Raw genomic sequence first — 12,500 nt, 5'->3', positions numbered from 1 at the left:
TGGGGTTTCTGTGGTGTTTCTGTGGTGTTTCTGATGGGGTTTCTGTGGTGTTTCTGTGGTGTTTCTGTGGTGTTTCTGTGGGGTTTCTGATGGGGTTTCTGACCTTCTTCTTCTCTGGCAGCTCCTTGTACTTCTTGGACAGGATCTTGGTCAGGTCCAGGTTGCTCATCTCTGGGTGGATCTTAGCGTACTTTGCTCGTTTCTCCATGAAGAAGCGGAAGTATGGAGTCAGAGGTTTCTTTGGGAAGTCTGGGTGAGTCTGGGGATGTTAGATTATAACATAATTACATGGGATAAGGTGGAGTCAGGGTAAAAGGTCACAGAGTCCTGACTCAGATCACAGGACAAGTGTTTTAATTGGTTAAGGCCAGTCCCTGTGTCTCTGCAATAGGCTTCCATGTATGGTAGCAAAAGGAAAAAAATCCACCCTAAAACAGGTCACCATTGATATTCTAATCATTCTGCACGCTCAGTGTAGATTTGTCGTATCACCAACACTAAAATATCACTGAAATCAGCTCAGTCTTACCTTTAACTTCTTGCCTTTGTACGGGTTCTTTACGAACTCGATAGCATCCACTATGAGCTCCGTCATGGTTCTGTACTTCCGAACCTGGAGACAAAAACAGAACGGTTCCTCTGATTAAAAGATATGATACCATGTGTTAGATCATATCAGGCCTGAGTACAGTATGAGAGCTTTTCTTCTCCATGTTCCAAGTGTTTCTCTTAGGGACAAAGTCCACCTCTGTTCCATTGTAGTGAACGGAGGAACCTGTCAGACACTGAGAGCTGCTGGAGGAGAACATGGAGATCTGATGGGTCTGTTTCACTGAGGTCAACAGTAGAATAAGCTTCAGTTAACAGATCAGCAACATACAGACATCTGAGGCTTCTTCTCACTGCAGCTCAGAGTTTTCCCTCCATGTGACTCAGATCTGAAGTTTTCTGATCAGTCTGAACAGCAAAAAGCTGCATGGAGTCGCATGTTTTCACTTCCCATCTGCACCACATGGAGCCATGCGACCTGCGACTTGTGTTTGAACGCTCCAATCAGATTTTGTCTAGTTATATTCTGAACTGAGCCTGAAGGCCTGCAGTGAGAATAGTGAATACTATGTCAATAGTAAGGAGGTCAAAGGTCAGATAGATGGGACCAGGTTTGGAGTGATGATGATGGTGCAGGGTGTGATGTCATACCTCTGAAGAAACCTTCTGCCATTTCTGCTTGCACATGTCGCTGGTGAAGCTGCCGAAGCAGACCTTCTCCCAGTCAAAATGCGACTCGGTGGTTTTATACTTCATGGCGTCTCCGTCTGGCAGCAGGCTGCGAATCCTCTCCAGCAGCGTCAGACAGTCCTCCTTACTCCACTCATCTGACACACACACACACACACACACACACACACACACACACACACACACACACACACACACACACACACACACACACACACACACACACACACACACACACACAGCAATGCATGAGTGTGTTTCACTTCCTGTGAGCAGCCATGACTTCCTGCTGACCAGCTGATGAGCAGCAAGGCGACACAGGGTTTTCTGTCTCTAATGACTGGTTTCCCACGGCAACGTGTGGACCAAGAGCTACATCCACCATCAAACTACATCACAAACTACATCACTATCAACTACATCACTATCAACTACTTCACTAACTACATTAAGTACATCACTAACTACATCACTATCAACTACATCACTAACTACATCACTGTCAACTACATCACTAACTACATTACTATCAACTACATCACTAACTACATCACTATCAACTACATCACTAACTACATCACTGTCAACTACATCACTAACTACATTACTATCAACTACATCACTAACTACATCACTATCAACTACATCACTAACTACATCACTATCAACTACATCACTAACTACATCACTGTCAACTACATCACTAACTACATTACTATCAACTACATCACTAACTACATCACTGTCAACTACATCACTATCAACTACATCATTAATTACATTACTATCAAGTACATCACTAACTACATCACTAACTACATCACTATCAACTACATCACTAACTACATCACTAACTACATCACTATCAACTACATCACTAACTACATCACTATCAAACTACAACACTAACTACATTACTATCAAGTCCATCACCATCAAACTACATCACTATCAACTACATCACTAACTACATTACTATCAAGTACATCACTAACTACATCACTATCAAACTATATCACTAACTACATCAGTATCAAACTACATCACTAACTACATCACTATCAAACTACATCACTAACTATATCAGTATCAAACTACATCAGTATCAAACTACATCACTAACTACATCACTATCAAACTACATCACTAACTACATCACTATCAACTACTTCACTATCAAACTACATCACTAACTACATCAGTATCAAACTACATCAGTATCAAACTACATCAGTATCAAACTACATCACTAACTACATCACTAACTACATCACTATCAACTACTTCACTATCAAACTACATCACTAACTACATCACTATCAAACTACATCACTAACTACATCACTATCAACTACATCACTATCAAACTACATCACTAACTACATCACTATCAACTACATCACTAACTACATCACTATCAACTACATCACTATCAAACTACATCACTAACTACATCACTAACTACATCACTATCAACTACATCACTATCAACTACATCACTATCAAACTACATCACTAACTACATCACTATCAAACTACATCACTATCAAACTACATCATGTGGTAAAAGTCATTTTGTACAAGTCAGCTGTACTTTGTTGTGAAGTTTCTAATTAGTGGGACAAAGTAGAGGCAATGTTCAATAGTTTTACTATTGAAACAATTTAACTTTATAAATATTCATGACTTCAACACCAAGGTTCTGTTAATGTGAAGGGGCTGACAGAGCACATTTCCCATGTGGGATGACAGGGAATATAATAGAGCTGCAAAGATTAATCGATTAGTTGTCAACTATTAAATTAATCGACAACTATTTTGATAATCGATTAATCGGTTTGAGTAATTTTTTAAGAAAAATAAGTCAAAATTCTCTGATTCCAGCTTCTTAAATGTGAATATTTCCTGGTTTCTTTCCTCCTCTATGACAGTAAACTGAATATCTTTGGGTTGTGGACAAAACAAGACATTTGAGGACGTCATCTTGGGCTTTGGGAAACACTGATCCACATTTTTCACCATTTTCTGACATTTTATAGACCAAACAACTAATCGATTAATCGAGAAAATAATCTTCAGATTAATCGACAGTGAAAGTAATCGTTAGTTGCAGCCCTAGAATATAATAATTAGGTTTGACCGACAGGAGTTTTTGAAGACCAATGGCTATATAATTTTGACTAAAGTTCCATGAAAGGCACAGTATTCAGTGTTTCCTCCAGAAGTGAATTCTTGTCAGGATGGAAAAGCCTCTGAAACATTCAGACCATCATGGGAAACTAAAACTCTCCACTGAAGCAGACTGATGGAACAGTTTCACTGCAGCCTGAGGAGAATCTCACACCGACCCATCAGGTCAGAGGCAGTGACACCGGCTGACCGGACCGCTCCCACCGACAGGCACGATGACATCACAACCTGCCGACAGACGGATCGGCCCGACCCTGATCATAATAATAATAATAATAATGGATTATAATGATTATCTACCTGGCTCGTTTTTGATCCTTGCGGTCTGCGAGACGGAGGAGATGTTGCTGCCATTCATGATCCAGCGACTGACGGAGGAGACCGCCCACCGTCCTCTGCACACACACACACACACACACACACACACACACACACACACACAGAGTTAGAGATACTGTACAGAATTATCATTTCACTTACAATGTAGAGGCTTAGCTGCAGCTGATATCCAGAGCTCCAGCAGGGAGCAGGTGGTTTGACAGTTCACATGGCAGCTGCTGCACAGAGGACCGGCTGCTGTGGGGATCGAACCTGCGACCTTGTGGTCCAAGTAAAACTACACTGATGAATATATTTATTACTGGAAGAGGAAGAATAATTTACAACCACTGGTTTCAATATTAGAGAAAATGTTTATCAGTCACTATCACCAGCAGACCGCCTGCTGCTCCTACTTCTTATAATAAAGAACAAACAATCATCGACCGTTAGGATCTTCCACAGCAGGATGGCCTGCTGGATCGACAGGTTGCAGGTTTGGACCTGGGACAGACGCAAGTCCTGTTGATGAGTCTCTACCAGCTCAGTCACTGCAACTTCAGAGTGTCAGATAAACACCAGGATGTGCCTGTACTCCTGTATTCAGTGGGTTTCAAACCAGGGGCCATGCAGTTTTCATTCCAACCAAACACTAACTAGCCTCTCTCTCTGGGTGAAGGAGGGTCAGACAGTCAGACAGACAGACAGACAGTCAGACAGACAGACAGACAGACAGACAGACAGACAGACAGTCAGTCAGTCAGACAGACAGACAGACAGTCAGTCAGACAGACAGACAGACAGTCAGACAGTCAGACAGACAGACAGTCAGTCAGTCAGACAGACAGTCAGGCAGTCAGACAGACAGACAGACAGACAGACAGTCAGTCAGACAGTCAGTCAGACAGACAGAAATCCCTCCATCCTGCTCCAGCAAGGCGTCTCTGGGTTTCAGGACAACTTTATGAAAATGTTCAAATATATTTTCTGTGGCCTTTACCAATCCCTGTGATAATGCTCTAGGTCAAAAATGTGAGGAATAAATCAGACTGCAGACTGAAATTCATGAGAAAATAATGTCTGTCTGCAGCCACTCAGTTCTCCGTCCTAAAGCCTATCTGAGTCCAAATGGGATCTTGTCGTTTTTATCATTATGATGGGGAGCAAATATCAATACGCTGATAGTTTGCTGACCTACGACTCGGTGATCTGTATTTAGTGGATATCAGCAGGTTTGGAAGGCTCGTGGGTTTGGTGGGAGTATTTGCAGGGACTTTGCCGTGGCTCAGTGTTTGGTGATGAGAGTATTCCTGAGCGGATGATCCGCCCGCAGCGCCCTGCTCCCGGCCCGCCTGACCCGCAGCAGCCGGCCGAGGCGCCGCTCCGCCCGGGGCAGAGTGTCACCGCGGCCCGCTGACAAGGTCAAACTCAGAGCTGGGACAGGCGGTTTTTTAATACTGACAGTGTTTTACATTTCGGACACTTTGGCCTTTACGTCGATTCTAACGGTTAAATAATTATGCTAATGAAGCAGGCTGGTGTGATTACTGTGTGTTTTACCCTGGCAGGGTAAGCTGTGTGTTTGTTACAGTGACAGGACAGACAGGCCGGGTTGATATAACCTAGCTCCGCTACGTTAACGTTTTCTATTGTGAGGGGAGACCGGTACACCGAACTCTATTAAAAAATGTGTTGGTTTAAGGCAAACGTGCTTATCAGCAAATGTACATACCTGCTAGAGAAAGGCTCAAGAGCTTTTACCAATAACTATGAGCACATCTTCAATGCGGCATACATCTAATACACCAAGCAACACTTATTTTAATAAAATGTCTACTTTTAGAACTGGTTCGCCTGTTGTTCCAATAATCTGCTTCCACCAAAACACACCGCGGAGGGCGGTAGAGAGCAGAGGGAACCAGTTCTAAAAGTTGTGATTTTATTGAAATAAAGTGCTGCCTGGTGGATCATTTATTTGCCGAAATTACCAGAAGACCCCAACAGTCCGTGAAAGGTCTCCAGCCGTGTTCTACACGGTGTGTGTTTGCCAGTGAGCAAGGCAGCATTAAACTGACAGATTTTTAAATAGAGTCTGACGTGACGTGCTCTCCATATGGCAGAACGGAACGTTATCGAGGTTACTTTTAACTAAAACCAGCGGGCCGTCGGGCTCCAGATGCCCCAGTAATGGCGCCCGTCCTCCGGCAGGAGTCACCACGTAGCTTCCGCTGGCACGCTGCTCTAAACATTAGCAAACCGTTCGGCTGATTGTGTCAACTGCGAAGTAAAATTAGAAAATATAAACCAGAAACATGTTTATATGTGACAGTTTAATAAATCACCAACCGACAGCTCAATTTGACACGTGTAGTTTGACCGATAATCGCATTATTTAGCAAAACTGCTGTTAAAATTCGTCGACATCGGTGTCTTGGATTATACAAAATAACAGTATACAGGCAAAATTCGCCAAATGCAGATAATTAAAAATGCCCAAATTGATATGAATTTGATGATTACACTGCTGAGCGGGCTCGCTGACTTGCTGCTGCCCCAGAAGCCTTCACTGCGAAGCCGCCATGAATGTTTCGGAGACTCGGGGACAAACGACCAGAAAACCCCAGAAATGTGTGTAAAATCACAACTTACTACTCACCTTCCGATTTAGATAGGAACCAGAGTTATTACTGCACACCAGTGTGGTCGTTTTGATTATTTCGGGGCTTTCAAAGTGTATTTTTTTCTCTCGTAAACCCCGGGGAGTCAGGTCGAAATGGATCCGACAAAAGGAGCGTCTAGTTCGGTATGAAACTCCGCCCAGCGCCGCAGGGGGAGGAACTCCGGGGGAAAACATGAGGACAAAGGCGGAGGATGAAACCAGAGACAGCGGCTAAAACACCAGCCAAACCCGCTAAAAACAATTTATAATTCACGTGATATTTTCATTAGATTTATTTTATGTAAGCATGGAGTAGGTGTTGCAAATAACGGGCGACACCACATTTTTCTGTAAATCTATCCTGATGACTTGAACCTGGTCCGGGTCCAGATGCTGAACCGGCGGGGAGACAGAGGACCGGGGCCCCGGGACCCGACGGCCAGCCACCGGCAGGAGAGATGAGGGATCCGGGGGACGCGGAGGCCGGTTGCCCTGGCTCCTGCCCCGGTCCCGGCTCCGGCTCCCGGAGACTCTGCACAGCATCAGGCCGGCCGGCAGCTCGGGTCTCCGTCCGGGTCCGTCCCGGTCCGTCCCGGTCTGTCCCGAACAAGCAGCAGCTGATGGTGAGAACCGGACTGTGGGTCCAGATGAAGCTGCTGGATGGAGAGGCAGGTCAGCGGTCCGCTGCCTGTCAGACTGTCACACAGCTGCTTCCCCACGGGAGCCAATACAGTTTATTCTGATGGGAGATGAATTATCGAATATGTGTCAACTAATCAATACTCGTCTGTTTTGAAAGACTTTTCAGAAAGACTGTTGAGTGTGTGTTGGGCTTGGAGCAGAGTTCAGTCCAGCTGCTGCTGCTGTTGAAATCACAGACAGTTTATAAAGGCAAATAAATACTGTTCACATGCTGCAACACATCTGATATATATAATCTAATATAATATAATATAATATAATATAATATAATATAATATAATCTATACAGATACACTGAACACTGTCCAAACTGTATGGCAGTAGAACCACAGATAGAGGGGAGCAGCCAGGGGCCCGAGAGAGAGAGAGATAGAGAGAGAGAGAGAGAGAGAGAGAGAGAGAGAGAGAGAGAGAGAGAGAGAGAGGAGTGATATGACCCCCCCCCCCCCGTCTGTCTGGCTCTCTGTCGCCCTCTCGTGCTGCGGAGGTGTAACACAGCGCACATTAAAGGGAAACTGTCCACTGAAACACTTTAAAGGGATAGTTGGGATTTTTTTTTGCATTTTCACCTTTATTAGACCGTTTTAAAGCCAGGACAGACTGGGAGACAGAGGGTCATGTGACAGGTCCTGGGCCGGACTCGAACCGGGACGCCGTGTCTTCACGGGACACGCCCCCCCGCTGAGCCTCAGGACGAAAAGACATATTTTCACTCAGTCAACAAATCAACCTCATCACACTTTTACTGCAGCTGAGCTCTGTCCTGAGGTCCAGACCCCCGTCCCGGTCCGGCCCCCCGTCCCGGTCCGGCCCCTAAACACTCAGTCTAGACTCTAACCCGTGAGCCGCCGCCATGACGCAGGACGCTTAAAAGCGAGGGTTACCCAGCATGCACTGCGGTACCAACAGGAACTACTGGAGAGCCCGGTGGAGGCGGAGCCAACTCACCACAAATGTAATAAAACGGCTCTAAATGAACTACAATCTAAATTACTGAAGGCTTATATTTCATTCTAGGAAATAATGTAAATATAATCGATGTGGATTTGCAAGATTTTGTTAGAAAACAATTATGTCCGATAACTATAAAATTCTAAAAAGGAAAACATGCTTAAAGGAATAGTTCACCCAAAAATGATAATCCTGTCCTCATCTCCTCCCCCTCATGCCAGATGAAACTCAGGTGAAGTTTGTAAGTCCATATAACACACAGGGAGGCTGCAGCACAGCTTGGTAGCAGCCTTCTCCAAAACAACTGAAGTCAATGGGGACCTGTTCTTTAGAGCTCCAAAACAAAAACAGACAAACAGTCACACTGTGAATAGAAAGACCTAGACACCATTATTTGTTGCAGATCAATCGGCTGTAGTTCAGATTTGCACTAAATGATGGTGTAAATATACTGTAGGTCTTTGTGGAACTCTGAAGAACTGGTCCCCACTGACTTCAGTTGTTTTGGAGAAGGCTGCTATGGAGTTGTGCTGCAGCCTCCCTGTGTGTTATATGGACAAACTTCACCTGAGGTTCACCTGCATGAGGGGGAGGAGATGAGGACAGGATTTTCAGTTTTGGGTGAACTATTCCTTTAAACCACGGAGAAAACATAAAAACAAGATGTAATATATTTTACAAAAGAGCAACTTCTCAGGTAGAAACATTTTACAATTTCGCCATTCATTTATGCTTGGCTGACTATTTTTTTTTTTTTTTTCAATGATTTCATTTATTTATCCAGTCAGGCCGTCAGGCTCTGAACAAACACACTGATGATATTGAGAAAATGCGTGTTGCTCAGTCTGTGTAATGCACCAGTGATGCAACACATGCAGGAGGCTTCTTATATGTTCATACACTGAACAGAAATATAAACGCAACACTTTTGTTTTTGCTCCCATTTTTCATGAGTTTTTCTATGCACTCAAAAGGTTTATTTCTCTCAAATTTTGTTCACATGAGTTTAAATCCGTGTTAGTGAGCACTTCTCCTCTGATGATCCATCCACCTGACAGGTGTGGCATCAACATGCTGATTAAACAGCTGATTACTGCACAGGTGAGTCTTGGGCTGCTCACAGTAAAAGGCTCTAACATGCAGTTTGATCTTTGATCATTTGATCATTTATTAGGCTCTGAGCTATGGATCTCACATGAGCAGACCTACAGATTTGCATTTTTTGAAACCCAGTCAGCATCTGGTGTCTCCTTCCACTCCTCCATCCAGCTGACATTTCTTCCTCGTTAGTCGTTTTCTGTGTGTGTGTGTGGGGGGGGGGGGGGTCGATTTCCCCCGAACCGATCACTGGCGACCGACGTATCAATCACTAGTGATCGGTTCAGAACTGAACACAACTGTTTTTTCCCAGCATGCAGCTCAGTTCAGCTCAACACGGACGCAGGAGTGTTTCTGCTTCTCCTGAAACTCTTTTCCCAGACGAGCAGAGGAGGAGGAGGAGAACATTCCTCCACAACCACTTCCTCCATAACTCATTAATATTCAAATAAGCCCCTCCCACTGACGCTTCCCGCCCGAACGCTCCGCTTCATTCAGAAATGCGTCAAACTGTTCCTGTGTTTCTGTACATTGTGTTTTTTTTATTTGTTGAAATAAGGGGATCAATAAAGTTTAATCTTATCTAAACAGCAGGAGCGGGTTGACAAGGCACTGCGCACTCATTGGTACACAGTGAAACTCACACACACACACACACTCATACACACACACACACACACACTCATACACACACACACACACACTCATACACTCTATACTGTGCTTTCTAGTAAAGCTGCTGTAGTTGAATGTAGAGTCCAGACTGCATCAGGTCACAGAGTCTTTATTAGTCAGGTTCATGTTAGAGGAGCTGGGGGGGGCAGAGAGGGGGGGGGGGGGGGGGGGGGGGGCATAGAGGGGGGGGGGGGGGGCATGTCCCTTTAAAAACAGGAAACCTTTAATCCTTACAGACTGATCAGCAGCTTTCCACAGACACCTGAACTGATGTTTCACTGCTTTTACAGATGAAGTGAGTCGTTTGTGTTTAATAGTTAAATGTTAATTTAAAACCAGCTGCTGGGGGCGGAGCCTGCGCTTCAGAGAGAGGAGAAGAAGAAGCTCAGAGCGTTTCTTCTTCTCTCCCTGCTGACCAGCTGAAACATTTCTGACATCGTCTTCATCCGCACATTTGAAATTCTCTGCTCACTGTGAATAAACTACAACAGGAAGATAATGTTATTATAATAAAAGAAGTGCTGAGCCGTGTGTTTCCCTCTCACCAGACAGATAGAAAATACGCCGAGTCGCTCCTGAGCTGATCCGGAGTCAGTTCTGCAGCTGACTCCGGATCAGCCGCAGAGAGACACGAGCCTCTCTGCTTCAGGAGAGGAATAGAAAAGAGATTTTAAAAAACAGGATTTCAGCAAGCGATACGATCCTCCCGCCGCCAGATATGCTAATGAAGCGGGAAGCGGACGTCCGATTGGCCGGCCTCACACCGGCATCTGGGAGTGTGAGTACTCGTCCTCCCTCTCCTCCAGGCGAGGCTCCGCGTCGTCAGCGTCCAGCTGCGGGGGGGGGCGGGGTCAAAGGTCAGACTGCAGGTCGTCATGGTAACCATTTAGCATCAATAATAATAACTGGAGACGACAGAGTTTGAGCAGTGTGGCTGTTTGATGTCAGAAACAATCAATATCTTTAAATGTGAATATTTTCATAGGTTCAGTGTGTGTGTCTCTCAGTGTGTCTCAGTGTGTGTGTGTGCGTGTGTCTCACTGTTTGTGTCTCAGTGTGTGTGTGTGTGTGTGTGTCTCAGTGTGTCTCAGTGTGTGTGTGTGTGTGTGTGTGTGGACTCACACACTGCACCTCCCTGCGGCTGAAGAGGCGGGGCAGCAGCAGCATCCTGAGCGGGACGGTGAGCAGCAGGACGAAGGGAAACGCCAACGCCGCCGCCGTCGACATGACGACCCACAGGAGAGACAGACAGGTCAGCTGCAGCACGGTGAACAGGTGCATCCGCAGGGTCCGCACCTGAGAGACAGACAGGTGGAGGAGGGACAGACAGGTGGAGGAGGGACAGACAGGTTCAGCAGAGACAGACAGGTGGAGGAGGGACAGACAGGTGGAGCAGAGACAGACAGGTGGAGGAGGGACAGACAGGTGGAGGAGGAACAGACAGGTGGAGGAGGGACAGACAGGTGGAGGAGGGACAGAAAGGTGAAACAGAGACAGACAGGTGGAGGTAGCAGGGGGCGGGGCCAGGCAGGGGGTGGGGCCAGACGACAGGGGGCGGGGCCAGGCAGGGGGCGGGGCTTACCTTGCGGACGTAGGTGTGGTCTGGATGGTACTTCGGGGGCATGAGCAGCAGCAGCAGCCTCTCAGTGAGCTGGATCCCGTTCAGAGACATGACCCCCATGTAGAGGAAGATCCCAAACAAGACCGCCAGAGGGATCTGACGCAGAACCTCCCCCATCACTATGGACAGACCTGCAGGGGGGGGGGGGGGCAGGGGGGCAGGGGGGCAGGGGGGCGGGGGGGGGGGCAGGGGGGCGGGGGGGGGCAGGGTCAGAGGTTCTGCTGCCACAGAGGAACACTGGAGAACTGTGTAAATCTGCTGAGTCAGCTTGTTGTGGTGTGGCTGTAGATCCAGTCTGTAACGTTCTCAGTAAAACTGAATAGTGTGATAAGGTGGATTTGTTTCCATGTAGTAATAATAATAATACTAATAATAATAATAATGATAACAATAATAACCTTTATGTGTATTTGTATTTGCACCTTTCATACACAACATGCAGCTCAAAGTGCTTTACACCACAGAAGGCAGATTAAAGACAGATAAAAAGCAAAATGTGTTGCATTAAAAGCAGCAGAGGAAGAAGTTTTCAGATCTCTGACTTCAGTAAAAGTAGAAATACCACAGTATAAAAATACTTTGTTACAAGTAAAAGTCCTGCATTCAAAATGTTACAAAGTACAAAAGTATTAGCATCAAAATATACTTAAAGTAGCAAAAGTAAAAGTAGTCATTATGCAGAATGGCCCATTTCAGAATCATATATATCATGTTATTGGACTATAATTATTGATGCATTAATGTGTTCATCACTTTAATGTTGCAGCTGGTAAAGGTGGAGCTAATTTTAATTACTTTATATACTGCTGGGTAGCTTAACCTATAAAAATATATCATAATTTATTAGTTGATTTATAATTTGTATTAATAATCTAAATCTGCAAAGTAACTAGTAACTAAAGCTGTCAAATAAATGTAGTGGAGTAAAAAGTACAATATTTCCCTCTGAAATGTAGTGGAGTAGAAGTATAAAGATGCATGAAATGGAAATACTCAGGTAAAGTACAAGTACCTGTAAACTGTACTTAAGTACAGTACTTGAGTAAA

At 45.1% G+C, this 12,500-nt stretch overlaps 2 protein-coding genes across 3 annotated transcripts in view; both read right to left on the bottom strand.

Moving 5' to 3' along the window:
• Positions 1-6,541, bottom strand: part of ubtfl (upstream binding transcription factor, like) — a 23,789-nt gene extending 17,248 nt beyond the window's left edge. For both annotated transcript variants that reach the window (XM_071514158.1, XM_071514159.1), the window contains exons 1-5: positions 6,404-6,541; positions 3,730-3,824; positions 1,201-1,376; positions 530-613; positions 104-259 (exon numbers count right to left, since the gene is read on the bottom strand). In XM_071514158.1, coding sequence (XP_071370259.1) covers positions 104-259; positions 530-613; positions 1,201-1,376; positions 3,730-3,787 — 474 coding nt within the window. In that variant the 5' untranslated portion in view covers positions 3,788-3,824; positions 6,404-6,541. The remainder of the gene's footprint in view (positions 1-103; positions 260-529; positions 614-1,200; positions 1,377-3,729; positions 3,825-6,403) is intronic.
• Positions 6,542-10,052: 3,511 nt separating this feature from the next.
• On the bottom strand, positions 10,053-11,579 carry LOC139639999 (anion exchange protein 2-like). Its single transcript, XM_071514161.1, has 3 exons — positions 11,415-11,579; positions 10,955-11,128; positions 10,053-10,665 (listed from the first exon to the last, which is right to left on the bottom strand). The coding sequence occupies exons 1-3, from the start codon at positions 11,568-11,570 to the stop codon at positions 10,591-10,593; spliced, it is 405 nt and encodes a 134-aa protein (XP_071370262.1). The 5' UTR covers positions 11,571-11,579; the 3' UTR covers positions 10,053-10,590.
• Between the last annotated feature and the right edge of the window lie 921 nt (positions 11,580-12,500).

The sequence above is a fragment of the Centroberyx affinis genome, unplaced genomic scaffold (assembly GCF_046629955.1).
Source record: "Centroberyx affinis isolate AG114_WGS23_722 - 3 ecotype Tasmania unplaced genomic scaffold, CSIRO-AGI_Caff_v1 ptg008097l_1, whole genome shotgun sequence".
NCBI lineage: Eukaryota > Metazoa > Chordata > Actinopteri > Beryciformes > Berycidae > Centroberyx > Centroberyx affinis.
Note: the sequence above shows the minus strand (reverse complement) of the source record. Positions and strands in the feature narration are given on the sequence as shown.

Bases quoted from the DNA above. Each gene is read 5' to 3' on its own strand.
- LOC139639999 (XM_071514161.1), bottom strand. From the start codon at position 11,570: ATGGGGGAGGTTCTGCGTCAGATCCCTCTGGCGGTCTTGTTTGGGATC. The intron at 11,129-11,414 runs GTAAGCCCCGCC...TCTGTCTCTCAG, and splicing joins ACCACACCTACGTCCGCAAG to GTGCGGACCCTGCGGATGCA. The intron at 10,666-10,954 runs GTGAGTCCACAC...CCCCCCCCGCAG, and splicing joins GCCGCAGGGAGGTGCAGTGT to CTGGACGCTGACGACGCGGA.